Here is a 15,781-nt window from a genome sequence, read left to right on the forward strand (position 1 = left end):
GCGCGATTTTTCGATCATCCAGTGTAATGTATTATATTTAAGGGTTTATTTGACATTGTGGCTGTATTACTTTAACCCGCATCAATTATTATGGTCTAAGAGATTTTATACCCTAACACTTTTTTAAACTAACCTATGCCGAAATTTATACAAGTTTTATTAAACAATATACATGAAAAGAAGTAAGCGCGAAAAGAAAAACGTTTTTTAAGTCATATTCGTTCATTTCATGACCGATTATAATGTGTTTCAATAGCGGTCAAATAAAAATTTTTTTCATTATAATTGACTAGAAATACAATAGAACATGATCAAGACATGAATTAATTCAGTAAACTCAAAACACAGAACAATTAACTTATATCATGAGTTCAAATTTCATTTGAAAGAGTTTTGCTCAATTTTACTTCAAAACGTTTAATGAAAACTGAAAATATCAAGCGAAAATGTTTTCAAGTTTTAAAATTAAAGCTTTTCTTAATCTAGTAACATCGATAAAATATTTTTTTATCGATGTTACTAGATTTATTTTTAGTTGTTACTAGATGTTACTAGACATTATTTTTATTAAGAAGTTATTAACTGCAGCGGCGGCCTTATCCATTGCGAGGCTCTGGGCGGCAGATCTTTGCGAGGCCCTTGTCCTTTGTGCAAAGTATGTGAATTGAAATAGTAGGCACTTATTAATATTAATATATACTGTACTATAAATTAAATTTATTTTATTGTTATAACTAATAGCCAAGGATAAAATAAAAAGTTGTAAATATCAACTTTTTTCTACTTGGTTGTTGCGCGAGGCCCCTCCAAGAGCGAGGCCCCGGGCGATTGCCCTGCTCGCCACCCCCTAAGGCCGCCACTGATTAACTGTATCTTAAATTCAGTTATCATTGTGTGATTCAATGCTAAGCGAATTTGAGCAGTCATTTATTGTTAATGATATCTATCATATATCTATGCATATCTACGTAAGTATGATAGATTAATAATAAATACTGCATTACGTATTGTGAACAATTACGTCCATGTTTAAACTTAATAATTGAAATTTTACAATTCAGTATAAAATATTTCTGTGAGAATACGACAGGCGAATTGCTCTCTAATCGTCGTGTTGGTAGGATTTGCTCACTCTGTCGGTTGATGGCTCATATTGGAACGACGAAAAACATTCGAGTTGGAAGAGAAGTCGCGGGTAAGTTCGATCAGGGTCTGTATAAATTGAATGAGTCATTTACAAACATAAAACATGTAATACATAAACGAGAAAAAGGTATAAAGTCTACGAATAACGAAACGAAATAAGCTAGCTCTGAAATAAACCGGTTTCACCTCAAAATGCTGAGTGAGAGAGAGTTTACATAGTTTTATGTAACAATACCTCTGATCTGTGACCTCTATATATAGGAGAAGGAGGAGGGCTGGATGTTAGCAAGATAGCAAGAGGCAGAATAGCTGTCCTCTTGTCTACGATCCTCTATGACCATTGTGGATTATGGTCGTCCCATCTCTACAGCCGTCTCTCCTCTATGGCAGTTTCTGTCGTATATGGAAAGTTCTTTGGAACCACGGACTGCCTCAAATAAGGTGAATTTACCCTTTTATAAAAAGGGTAAATTCACCTTATTTAATTAAGAAAACTCCTCCAATCACACCTTGCGATTTGCACCATATGACGGGATGAACTGATGGTCTAACAAGATATTCCACCTGACTCAGATGACAGATGTTCAGGAAATGTGTGATAAGATCTTATAAAAAGGAAGTTTTTCTTCCCTTTAACATAGGTGTGTTCCAAATAAAATGACAAATGTGTCATTTTACTGTTAAATTATTACTTTCAATTATTATTTCATCAAATTTCGAACTTAAAACAAAATAATTCGTTACTCTCGAATCCTCACATTTCATTTCTAGATTATTTTCGATGAATATAAACGAGCTAAAGCAGTTCAGTTCGATCGATTCAAGAGATCTTATACTGTTTATGCAAGAAAAGAGATAATTATATCAGCTGGAGCTATCAACTCGCCTCAGTTGTTAATGCTGTCAGGTATCGGCATTAGGGAACACTTAAACAAATTCAAGGTAAGTTTAGTAAAACTGTATGAAATGAAATTTTAAACAATAATAACCTATTATATTAATAAGAGTATTACAGAAAAATTAAAAAAATTAAAAATAAATATATCCCTGAATAATGTGTGAAATTATCCAAAATACATTGTAATACTGTAGTTAACTGTATATGCTTTATATATAGAGAGTATATCAATAATGCATTGAGGACGGCAGAATAGAATAGCAATACTTAAGCTTGATTTGGTTATTTTCGATCAATTATAGTTAAAAGTTTATATCTCTAAACAATCTGCGTTGACATACAGTTATAGTTTTTGAATCTCAATTGAATATATCCAATAAAATAGAAGATCCAGAAATCTTTAGAGGGGTGATGAAAGAAAACAATATGCCTTAAAGAATTTTTACTGCCCGAGGCTTTACTCGAGAAAAACCCACAGAAGAAATGCAGCTGCACCTACGTATCGCCTTATTCTTTTCCCTGGGCTGTTATCTATACTGTATTGTGTAAATTTATTTATGTAACTCAGCAATTGGTTATTTTAACATACTTTAATTTAGTATGAGTAACCTATTTGTTTATAATTAATGTTTCATGTATTATGGGATTTAAGTGTTTTTAGTATTTGAATTTTTAAAATAGTATTATACTTAAAATTTTTGATTGTTGGTTATTACCCTGCACCTCTATTAGTAGATGCTACAAATAAAAGGATGATTGATGTAACTTAGTCTGTACGTTTAGGCTAGCACCCTATGCCCTATGGGATAGTAAATAAAAAGGATGTGGTTAGATATTTAATCGGTGTTATCTGTATGAGGTAGTTAATGGGGTGTAGCTGTATTTTTAAGGTAGTGATAACTAGTTGTAAATGTGCACCCGATGTCCAAGGTCAAAGGGCAGCATTATAGAAATGGTGTATTTAATTTTAAGTGGGTTTTTGGGATTTGGCATAGTTACACATACTGCTATGTTAATCGTGGGTGCAATGAAAGTGCTTTTAAAAGAGTTTTTGTGGTTGAATTAATGCTTAGGGTAGCGTGCTATTTTTAGTACTGTTATTGTAATAGTGGATTACGGTGCTCTTTTAAAATTGTTTTTGGGTAAGTTTTTGAATTTAATGAGTTTATGTGTTGTGGTGTGTCTCAGGCACTTCAGGTGTTATTTTTTTCTGCCTTTTGGGTCTGGAGATATTTTCTATTTTAGTGTTATTTGTCGGGTGTTTACTTTTGGGTTTTTAAAATTTCTGGTTTTATTAATAAAAGTTACTTACTGTATTAATAATACTTACCTTGTGTCGGATATTAGCTGATTTGCGTTTTGGATCAGGCACAGTGAAGGTTGGGTATATAGGTATTTTGCCGGAGACACAACCTGGAAATAATTTCACACTTTAAAACATCGAATTGGTTATTTTAACTGACAGGATTGTGATACCACTTTTAAATATCTCTATCTGTAGAAAAAAGATATTATTTATTTGTAATCATAAATTTTACCCAGCTAAAAGGACAGAGATAATGCCCAACGAAAGATCTATTTCTAAAATATTGATTGAGATAAATCTTTTATTTGCATGTTAATACTAACTTGTTAAATTGTTTTCAATCTAATATATCATTAAACATTTGTAAATTTAATATCTATATTCTCGAGTTCATACAATGTATTTTTTGTTTTGATTCGCTAAATTTTTAGACAGAAGATTTAGACTTACATGAAATGATATACAATATTTCTATTTATTGCAATTGCTGTTAAATCACAGCAGATAGGTTGTGAGAATTTGACTACATTAATTAAATACGGCATTTTCTTTCAATAGCAAGTGCCCTCTAATAAACATCACAGCTGCAAAGTGAAAAAAGTAATATATAGCTCACTGTTTATTAGAATAAATATGGTATATTGTGTTTCTCCCAAAACACAAGAATTTAATCTCTGCCAACAAGAACATTTTGACGTTATCGCGCAATTACGACACTGCGTCATCATTTTTCGCCTTTGTAAAGAAAACTAGTGTCAAAAATTAAGATTCATTTGTACAATTAGTAAGAAAAAATTTTCTTTGTTCCTGATTCCCGTAGTTTATATATGATTCGTAGCTGATTAATAGGGTTTCAATTGGTTTAGATCGTTGTTCTTCGTTCCCAGCATTCCGGTATTTAAATTAACATTATTGTTTTGCATAATTATAGCGAAGTGTTCTTTTACCTTTCGCTTTACATTATTTTTTTCCCTAATAATTATTTTTAATTTATTAATATTTATCTGACAATTATTACTATTACAATGTTGGAAGACAGGAGAATTACTCATTTTCAAACTTACGGCAGCCAAATGTTCCGACAGTCTGATCCTTAATTTTCGTTTTGTTTCACCGACGTAAAAACTAGGGTTGTTACTTTTTTATACCTTTTTAAACTTTTTTTTTTTAATTTATAGTCATTATTGGCTTGTTTTTTAAAAATTGAAGTTTTATATTATCCAAAAGTCAGAAGGGAAAGAAAAATATAATTTTTTCGTAATTTTACATTTTATGTAAGAAAACAAAAGAAGAAATTTTCTGACTCCATTGAATTTTTATAACCTTTTTTTGGAGAAAATAATCAATTGGTACCGGTATGAATTTTTAGTAGAATAATATAACCTACAACAACTGAGGCTTGGATTTTACCACGATAAGATATTATTACGAATATTTTACTTTGGTACAAACCAAGCTCATGTAAACTGAAATTAGTTAAAATATGAACAACAGATCCGAAATTTTTTATTATTTTTTGTCAAACACTAAGAAAGAATTTGTAATTGAGAGAAATTTATATTTGAAAATAAACATCTGCTGGATATTCAGTATAATATACGAAACACTGACATCTACTTATATTCAACATTTTAAATATTATAGATAAATAAGACTATTAAATAAAAATATTCAAAACGTAGAGAAAACGAACTAAATTATGTTTAAAGAACATAACAATTTTTTAACATACACTCGTGTTAAAAAATCTCACTTAAAATACAATATAATATTGCCATATTTTTTAAGTCTAGATATGGAAATATCTAGACTTATAAATATTCATTATCCGGAAGAAGAGTCAAAAGTATTACGCACTATTTTATTATAAGAGAAAGTTGCTTGAAAACTTGTTAAACTTTATTATAATCTTTCAATATACTTTATTCCTGTCAGCTCTCCATTTCTGTCGAATTGCCGGAACTGGGTAATAGCAACAGATAGTGCATGCTAAAAATGGATAATTAATTAACTTCGCGTTGTTTAAATCGTCTTGTTTATCTTTTGTTTCACATATTTTTGTCCAGGTGGTGTTTTGTCGACTTAAAAATTATCAGGAAAAAATTAATTAAGAAAAAAAAACATTAACTAAAAATTTTTATTTCATTTTTAGCATATTTATTAGTGATGTAACGAATTTCGGTTACTATTCGGTATTCGGCCTATTTTTCGCTGTTCGGCAGAATACCGAATACCTAAAAACAAGAGTAAGAAATAACAAAAACACACTAAATTTATCATTTTGGTATTTAGATTTAATGTTATCGGGTTAGTGTTGTTTGTTTATATTTATTTATAACTTATAACATGCTCAAAATAAGAAAGAAAATAATATTAGTCACATGTATTCACAATTTATAATTACAAAGAACAGCAGACGTACACGTCTATCGTTGGAGAATCCTCGCACAGCTGAGGGTCTGACCTTGCCTATCCTTCTTTTTAAGCGCTCGTCTCTACTCTTCCCTTTCTATTTCCTGTATCGTTCTAGTCCACATATGCCTATGCATACATCATAGTACGCGCTCACGATACTTTCGATTCGTCACTTTTCCGTTCTAGATTTCCCATTTTACAATTACGTGTCTTATAGCCTGGTGATAACGGAGAAAAGAGACAGATAGGACGTCGGTATGAGTCACAGTTATGATTTCACAGATTCGAGACAGATTGGTAGCCCGAACGGCCCCAGGCTTTCGCCCGTACACGCTAAGTGACTTTCATTACAAGCATTTAGCTTTCCGAAGTCTATCACAACAATTGCTTGGCACTGACGGACGCGAATTTTGAGCCAATAAGTTGCTTCGACTTGTTCGATTATGTTATCAACTCAATTTCATATTTATTTTCACATTTTCACTTCGCTGTCCTTTTCTGTTCTTCTTCCGTTATTTACATGTGTAGGTCATTTCATTGTTATCCACATTTGTTATCATCATTTATCACATACTGCCACGATGCTCTTGTCTGTCTGCTACAACTGTCAATAATTAACGCGATTGGTTAAGCGTAGTGACAGCGGCCCAATAGATAGCGGGGTTTTTGCCATAATGCAGTTTGCGATCCAATTTTCATACGTGCATTAATCGAGCCGAATAGTTTGGCCGAATATTCGGCTATTCGGCCACGCTCCTGGCCGAATATTCGGTATTCGGCCTGAGGCCGAATATACTATTCGTTGCAACACTAATATTTATGCAATAATACTGTATTACTATAATAAGTTCATTCATGCTGTAATAAGTGCATTCAGCTAAAATATAAGTCAACGTGTTAGAAATATTCAAGTTGTGACCTTCAATAAAAAATAAAAAATATATGAAATGTCAACATTTTATATATATTCCGTCATATTTTTATATATAGAATTTGTCTGCCGTCGCCCCTCTAGATTTCCTTAACGCCCCCCAATTCTCTTTGAGCCTTCTATTGCCTCCCTGAAAGCCTCCAGCACCCACAAAGGGGCGTTATCGCCCACTTTGAGAAACACTGGTTTAGAGTATTTTAAATTTACGAGGATATTTTTAAAATTTATATTTTTATTAGAGTTGGTAATTATTTGTTTTATTAGTAAATAACAGATATGTCCGGCATTCGCTCATCCAAACAGGATAATGACTAAACATTAAAATTATATTATAAGTTTGGTTATTTTAATTTGAAATTGTTATATCTATGGCGAAGTGTCGATAAAATAAAATTAGGAAAAGAATGGGGAGTCCGGATTTCACCAAAGTCTATATTTTCTCCAGAGTAGATAAAGAAAAGAATGAAAAATTTGAAGCGAATCGAAGAAAGCATTTAGAAATTAATGAGGGGGATGAAATCAAGAGAGGGGTAAGGTGTCCAGGTTTCGTGATAGTGTATGTTTTCCTCAGATTCCGAGATAAACAAAAATAATTTCAGATCGACCAAAAAACAAATAATAGAGACAAACATTTTATATTCTATATAAAACCGACAAGAGATCGTCTAGTTCAATAGACTAAGCAATTTCGACGTTACATAATAAATCCGAGAAACAGCATATTGCGACAGAGTCGTCTGCCCTAATTGTTCCGAGGAATCATGTAGTCCTACAGAACCGATCCGACAGAACCGTCTAGCTTAAATAATTCGAAAAACTGTCTAGCTTAACTGTTCCGATGAAACCGTTCCAGTCGCAACAGTTTCGCCCTCAGATCAGTTTTAACAGTTTCAGTTCCACAAGTGGAACTAGATTGCCTACGTCTAAAACCTATTATAAGTCCGAATCAAATACTTTGTCGGTATCCGTAGCGGTTTAAATACTAATATTTCAATGTCCAGTCATCTGGCTGATTATAAATTTATGAATAAGTTCGAATTTTTACTAATTTCAGCTGTCTTAAGCTCTTATTTATAGCTTTTTCGAATAATAAATTATCAACTAATTATTATCATACAGATTCCAGTCGTGTCAGATCTTCCAGTAGGCCTTAATCTTCAAGATCACATTTTCCCTCTTGGAATTGATTTCTTAATTGACAAACCAGTTTCTTTCATCGCCTACCGTGTTGTAACTCCATTTAATGCTCTACCTTATTTCAAATATGGTTCTGGTAAGACTTTGATCGATATGTTTATTTGAACAAAGATATTATTTGAATAATATAATAAAAAGACCGTTTTTATAGGACCGTGGACCATGTTAAGTGGGAACGAAGGTTTGGCTTTCATCAATACCCGTTTTGCGAATTCTTCTGATGATTATCCAGATATCGAACTGCAGTTTCAAATTGCCAGTCTGACTGCTGATGGAGGAGCAATTGGAATTCCAGCTTTTGGCATAAATAATCAAGTGAACTACTGAAATATTATTTTATATTTATTGTTAATTTCATATAATACAGAACTGTTTATAAAAGTAGTTTTAGAGACGCATTCATAAAGTCGCATAAGAGTCATATCTTTTTCTCTTAATCAAAAATATAGATTTATAAATCTTAAATCTATGCATATACATAATTTAAAAAATTATGCGTAAATCTATTCGCAAATCCTCTAACTACGATATTTGATATTTGAATATAATAGTTCTATAATCTGGCGTTTAAGGAAAAAAAGTGTGCCAGATCATCGAAAATGGCGGAGTTCTGGACGTTGGACGTTTTTGTACTGTCACAAATTTCGATCAGTTATATATCATTTGAACATTTTAAACCTTAAACTACAGTACATTTTGTACCAGCGTACGCTTCTGTATGCTTACGATTTGTTTGCATACTCTCTTCTTTCAGTCTGTTAATGACACTGTTTACGACTGTACTTTGTTAAGATTACATTGCTCTCTATCCAATGTGAAGTTAACATCTCGTGTTGTGCATGCACCTCACATGTAAGTACATATTTCAATTAAAAACGTAACTTCAAAATTATATATTTTTGAAGCCCATTATAACTGGACTAATCTTATAATATATACAACAAAATTGGTAGAATCATGTCAGCACGTGGAATAACATCGTAATTTAAGTTCGGCACAACACTGCTGAAAGGTTACCGACCTTTAGGACATTCACAAGAAAAAATAAGTACGACAAATTTCGTTATCTTCAGAAATGTATATAAGACAAATCACATTGATCTCTATATGTTGATATCTATGACACAAATCTAACCAATCCAGATTTCTAAGACCATGAGATCAGATGGACATAACTTGATAACTTGAATAACTTCATTACTACTTTCAATACGTTGACTTTCAGAATTCAGCAATAAATTCTTGAAGTATTGAGTGTTATTGCCAGGGATTATGACCCGTTAGGTGTTCTACGACCAGTTATAAATCAATCAAAAATCTTTCTACAAAAACTTTGTCTCAGTAAGCTCGACTGGAGGATACATCTACCTTAAATCCTCAACCACAATTATGAATGGGTGAACATTTTAATCCCTCGATTAGAGCTGTCAGCTTGTCTGAATTGTCTGAACTGATCGAAAAGATACGCTTATGTTTTGAATGGATATAACTGGTCATCTTACACATAGATTCATCTATTGCAGTCGCTTGGATCAAAACTCCACATCTTGCCTAAAGACTTTTGTTGCTAATCGAGTGGCCAAGATACAGTCTATCACTGAAGGCTGTTACTGGAAACACTACTGAAATAGCCTTTCACTACAATTTGGCAGATGCCATTTCTCGGGGATCAAATCTGCAAAATCTACAAACAATGGTTTTATGGTGGGGTGGGCCACAATTTCTACAAGCACCATTTGTCGAATATCACGACGATATATATGTCATCGACATTTCGTCAGATAAACAATATCAATATGAACTCAACCCCCCTAAACATGTAGGGATTGAGTTTTGTGGCCTTTTTTATTAAATATAAGGGACAAAAAAGGATACTTATCACAAATGTTACGTTGCAATCTTCCTTTTCCTTTGACTAGGGCAATCCATCTCGAAGTAGTTAGATTTAACAACCGAATAAATGATAGCAGCCTTAAAAATATTTTTCAGTCGAAGAGGTAAAAGTCTTTAATTTGGAGAAATAATGCCACAAATGTTTTGGGTTCCAGTGTGCAGTTCAACAAATTACAAGCCTGACATAAGTGGCATTTTGGGATGTTAGCGCTTCGAGCGTCACCATTCCAAATTTGTAACGGAAAAAATTTATAAAAATGTGGGTAGGAGAGTATCTTATATCACGGTTCCTTGTTTTTATGTAACGGTTCTTGTTCTAGGGTAACAGCCCTTGGTTCGGTAGTATATTTCGTGTGTTTATAGTCCGCATTAAACCTTTTTTCTCAATTGTATATTCTTGGTACAGTCTATCAAGGGTTGAAAAACACCATCTATCGTCAATCAATGAGAATACCATCGCAGTTTTATATTACTTCCATCTGGGACAGCATTAAATCATTAAATACATTGACGGTGTTGAATGATCAAAAGGTTTTTCAGCAAGACATATAATGAAATATTTGAGTTGTTACATCGCAATCAAAGTGTACTTGCTACTCTTCTGGAAATGCCAAAGCGGTTTGCTAATGCCGGAAAGAGCATTAATTTTCATATTATGGAAGAAGTCGTGAGAGACATTTTTGAATTCGGTTCAAGAGCGATGAGTGAGACAAATATCAGGCAACCTATAAATGATAAATGTGACGCCAATAACTATTTTATTCTAGTCATGGATAAGTTTTATAAAATCGTTAGATAAATTTTTCATCTGGCATCAATGAAAAAAGAAAAAAAATAGACTTTATATTGTAAATATCAAGTGTCATTCATATTAGTTTAAAAAACAAGCCACGGTGTAAACCGTCTAGGTTTTCCGCAATTTTCTTACAAAACATCAAAATGAGAAAATGTATTTTTAAAAAATATTGAAACTTGTTCACCCTCAACAAGAAAATTGTTAGATATCTACTATGACGATCGAGTTTTCGAGTGGTTAACGTGGCAGATAACTCTGGAGGACTCAGGATCGAGATCGGAGGAGTCAAAAAACACCAGAAATTTTTAGGCGACTAGTCTCCATCCTAATATGTTAAGTTACCTGGTCGCCCTGTTGCGGGCCTGGCCAAACCCATAGACTGTTATTTTAAAAATGACCCTCTTGGTACTCATGGGACAAAAATAGTCTTAAATATCTAGTAAAAGTATTAGTTCCATTTCGTCTATCGAAATCGGCAATATGACGTAAAAATGTTGAAAATTTATTTTGCCAGCAGCTGTTGACGTGATGCAAAGTAGCTTGTACAGTATTAGGAAAACTCAAACTCATTGTGTCATTACAGAGAAGTAAAAGCATTTCTCTGAGACGACACAATGCAAATTAATGGAAATTCATAATATAGCCAATATTAATCGCAATTAAATTCTCTATAAAATTGAGAAAAGCACATGCCTATTCAGACAAATCTACAAATATTTCTAATTTGCGAAAAATTTGTTTGCTTTATGCGATATGATGCACAAGGCACTGCTGGAAAAAGACAATTTAAGTTGTAAAATATTAAATGCTAATGCAACTAGAAAGTATTTAGTTGAGTTGAGAAAGTACGGTACATGTAAGTGCCATTATGACCAGACAAAATGCGTTATAATTTATTCTGACAACGCCGAAAGAAATGAAAAGATGTCTAAGTGTTATTACTGCAAGATTAAAAAACTATTGCATTAAATGCTACGAATACACCGTTTCTTACGAATGCTGTTGTAAGCAAATCTACGCACTGCATTTTGCATACTAATTTAACTTGTAATCGCATTGTTGTGATCGATAGAAAAACACCGACACTGGAAGGATTTGGTGTTATCATATCGATTACAACAATGCACTAGAGCAGGACACTGCACTGCGTTGTATAATAAGAATACATTATTCAGTATCACACATTAAGTATGAACTATAACTACATACGACACTACTACGCATACAGGTTAGCTATTGAAACAGAATTAGGTTTATATTCAAGATACTACAAGGATCTTATACATTATCAACTATCTATCACAGGAGTGGAATGGCGAAGCGATTAATGAAGTAAAGTTAGGCCTATACTGTACTTAACTCTACGATGTCAGACAGAAGAGTCGGAGGAGTTTAGTTTCTTTCGGGGAAATTAGAAGAATGGCATTATAAGGAAGAGAAACCAAAGGATGACTAAACATGAACACTGCCAGGTACTGTATTGAAACCTTCGCTTTTGGAGTTGGACATAGTATTTTACTAATCTGATCGGAGGCGAGGGTGGGTTTGATAAATAATGTTACTCTTCCTATGTCTGAGCATTTATCAAATCTCTCTTCTCTCATTACTCAATAAGAGATGCTTACTTATCTCTTGGATATATATTTCTTTGTCTTCTCTTTCTGACTGTCATGAATCTCCGTATGATTCATACTAATTTTTCCAAAGCTCTGAGTCATCCTGTTCTTTTTATTTCTATGTATATGGGTCTTCAGTAAAGACTTCTATCTAAATCTACAATTTTTCCGATAGCTCGACATTTTTCTAGTCTGTCTTAACATATTAAATGTCATCAAAAGGTGAAAGCATTGCAAATCTTTCTTTATTAAATTAATTAACAAGTGTTTGCGAAAACGCAGAGAAATGTCTGATATGTCTAAAAAACGAAAAATCTGAATATTTTGATGTTTGGCTTATAAAACTAGCAATCTCATTTATATATTTTATGTAACATTTTACCATATTATTAGTAACTTAATGAGTTTTTAATGGAATTGCAGTATAAAAATACAAAATTTACATTTCGATTAATTATATTGAAGGAAAAGAAATTTGATTCATTTATTTATATTCAACAAATTATGGAGGAAATATATATACATAATACTAGCAGATAAGCATGGCGTTGCTCGGGCAAAAAGTAACGATAGCGAAGAGTAAGATAATTACATTATAGCCAATCTTACCCGTTTTCACAGAATGCAAGAATGAGGTCCCTCGTTTCCAGACTAATTAGAGAATTTTTACATGGGTCTAAAAATATGTTCGATTTCCCGCTAAAACGCGAAAAAACGCATCTGCGCCTGTAAATCTTGCACGACGCTTTCTCTTAACACTTTCATTGTTACTCAACACTTCCATTCTTAACACTTCCATGTTAACACTTCCATTCTTAACACTTCCATGTTAACACTTCCATTGTTATGGAATATACTTCTTTCATCCTCCTTGGTATTCTACTACCGTGTTTCCCCGAAAATAAGACAGTGTCTTATATTAATTTTTGCTCTGAAAAATGCGCAAGGTCTTATTTTCAGGGAATGTCTTATTTTTTCCAGGAAGAATTCACATTTCTTATTGAACAAAAAAATTCCCAAGTCGAACTTAGACGAGAGTGACGTATATCCCGTGTGTCGAACTGTCGCCTTTCTATAGCATCAACATCGGACTCGATGACCAATTAGAGCTTACTGAACATTAGCACTATGCAAATGTCATGTGGCGTGATTCCCGGCCGACCAATTAGCCATCACCAGCCGTAACGTTATGCAAATCTGTGATTCCCATGCCATAGTCTTATGCAAATCATGCCGTGTGGCGTAATTGTCTGCTGACCAATCAGTGGCTGTACTTTCAAAAAGCCAACGGCCACTTTCAACCATCTGTCGATGACCGTTTCGACTAAAAAAAACTTCGTTAGGTCTTACTTTCAGGGGGAGGTCTTATATTTCGCAATTCAGCAAAATCTGTGCTAGGTCTTATTTTCTGCTGATGTCTTATTTTCGGGGAAACACGGTAAATGTGGTAGCCTACTAAAACGCAGTTAAAAACGCAAAAAACTACATCTAAAATAGTGCAATAGAAGCCGAGTTCTTCATGGTAACCCTTAATCCTCTTCCTCTCCCTCGAAAGATCCCTTTTTAGTGTGCGTTCTCGTAACGTACCTTAACTGTGTACCATATTTGAACTTTCAACTCCTAACCGTTTGGGCTCTGCACTTATTATTATTGTTATTATTATTATTATCAACCCATCTCGGTTATATATATAGATGCCATACCGAATATTCAACTGGCACTTTCATGGCTTATATGGTTTACTTGAAAACTTTCCAGCAGAAACTCAAATTATAATCTATAATCACAAATGAGTAATAAATCTTTTTTTAAAAAATCCTTTGATTTACCATAAATAAAAACAATTGCTAATAGGATGTTAAAGGCGATTTTTTTTCTTTTCGTAAAGTTTAAACAGTTTTGGTTAGTCAGAAGTTACGAATAAACTTTAAAGATATGATTGAAATTAAAAACGAAACCAGAAATAGAGTTAAACTTGAAAACGATCTCATCGTATGCATTTTAAATACAGAACAAAGTTTTGAGAAATTCATCAATAAAAAGCAGAAGTATTCATCGCATTAATTAATATTAACATTCTGAAGGAGTTAAATCATTTTTCGTAGCCTCTCTGCATTATTCCAAATTAAATTATTTATGCCAATTTAATTTGTTTTTTCATTAAACGTAAGTGAATTTTTCCTTAACGTGATTTTTAAAATATATTTTTGCTTTATTTCCAAAGTTTAGGTCACGACCACGCTTGGAAGTACAGTATTGTTCTATTGAAAATACCTTTTCTTAACGCTGTCATGTACAGTACTATGCTGTACATCGTCATCTCTATAGTTAATGAATTGTTCAGTCCCTTGGGGTTCCGTTTGACTGTATTACTAATCTTTCATTTAAATATTTCTTTTCACTTTAGGTTAGAAAATTATATTATGGGCCTATTTTAAATCAGGATGTTTTCACCATATTTCCTATTTTAATGCGTCCAAAAAGTCGTGGTTATATAAAACTCAGAAGCACTAATCCCTACGATCATCCTGTTATCCAACCGAATTATTTATCTCATCCACAAGATGTCTTGACTCTTATAGATGGTAAGTAAAAATGTTTTTGTTTTGAAAATTTAATTTGGACATATAAAATTTGTATAATATAAAGAAATCATATAAAGTAAATTTATTAAGCTAAAAAAGCATTTTATAGTATTTATAGCCATTTAAATATCCTAACAGTCAACAAGAAACAAATATATCTATTTAGATAAAATTTATATTTGGTTATCTATCATCTGGATACAACAAATTTTCTATCGAATCCTATAAAATTATCGTATATTTTTTTTAAAAGCTTGTTATAGATAAATAAATACCATCTAAATTCCGAAAATATCAAACATTTGGTTAAAAAAAAGAAGCATTAATGGACCGGACCGTAGTTTTACCTAGTGACTAGGTAAAACTTTACGCGAGATTGAAAATTGTTCTGTACGCATTTTGTAATTTAAATACAGTGGTGCCTCGTATAACGTACTGTACGCCTCGAAAAACAGACGCTGCGAATAACGAACTTTCTGTTTGGGCGTTACGTGACTCGAGCAACGGACTGGCTGCGGACAACGGACTTTCCGTTCGGCAGTTACGTGAGGCGAACAACAAACTTTCTGCGAACAAGTGCGAATGATATTTTCAGTCTTTTGCCGTTGCCAATGACAATCTGCTATTTTATAATATATTAGTGTTATTAGAATATATTATTAGTATATCTGAAGTACAGAGCTCCCGTTGGGATTCGGCTTGCTTCCTTGTTTATTACGTACATCACTTCAGTGCAGGGTATTTACATTTATTCAAGTGTTGTGCAAATCATGGCTTCTAAAAAAAACAGAAAGGTGATTTCAATTGAAACAATGCAAGAAATCACCAGAAGGTATAAAAGTTGACAACAACTTCCTTGTCGAATGGGAGAGGTTCAGGAGTTTACCAACGCTCATTATCCAAACAGAGCTGAGGCCAACAGTATCAATGATCTCTACAATGACACCCTTGCCCGTCATTTCCGACAGGTGTTGAAGAAGAGAGAGAAACAGACCACC

At 32.9% G+C, this 15,781-nt stretch overlaps 1 protein-coding gene across 1 annotated transcript in view; it reads left to right on the forward strand.

Annotated features, from left to right (window-relative positions):
* The window catches only part of LOC111628894 (glucose dehydrogenase [FAD, quinone]-like), a 38,608-nt gene that overhangs the window by 18,514 nt on the left and 4,313 nt on the right, over window positions 1–15,781 (forward strand). The window contains exons 6-9 of the mRNA XM_023372752.1: window positions 1,918–2,088; window positions 7,816–7,969; window positions 8,045–8,208; window positions 14,606–14,783. Of these exons, the coding sequence (XP_023228520.1) occupies window positions 1,918–2,088; window positions 7,816–7,969; window positions 8,045–8,208; window positions 14,606–14,783 (667 nt within the window). The remainder of the gene's footprint in view (window positions 1–1,917; window positions 2,089–7,815; window positions 7,970–8,044; window positions 8,209–14,605; window positions 14,784–15,781) is intronic.

The sequence above is a fragment of the Centruroides sculpturatus genome, unplaced genomic scaffold, assembly GCF_000671375.1.
Source record: "Centruroides sculpturatus isolate CEXI.00-Female unplaced genomic scaffold, Cexi_2.0 scaffold359, whole genome shotgun sequence".
Classification (NCBI taxonomy): domain Eukaryota; kingdom Metazoa; phylum Arthropoda; class Arachnida; order Scorpiones; family Buthidae; genus Centruroides; species Centruroides sculpturatus.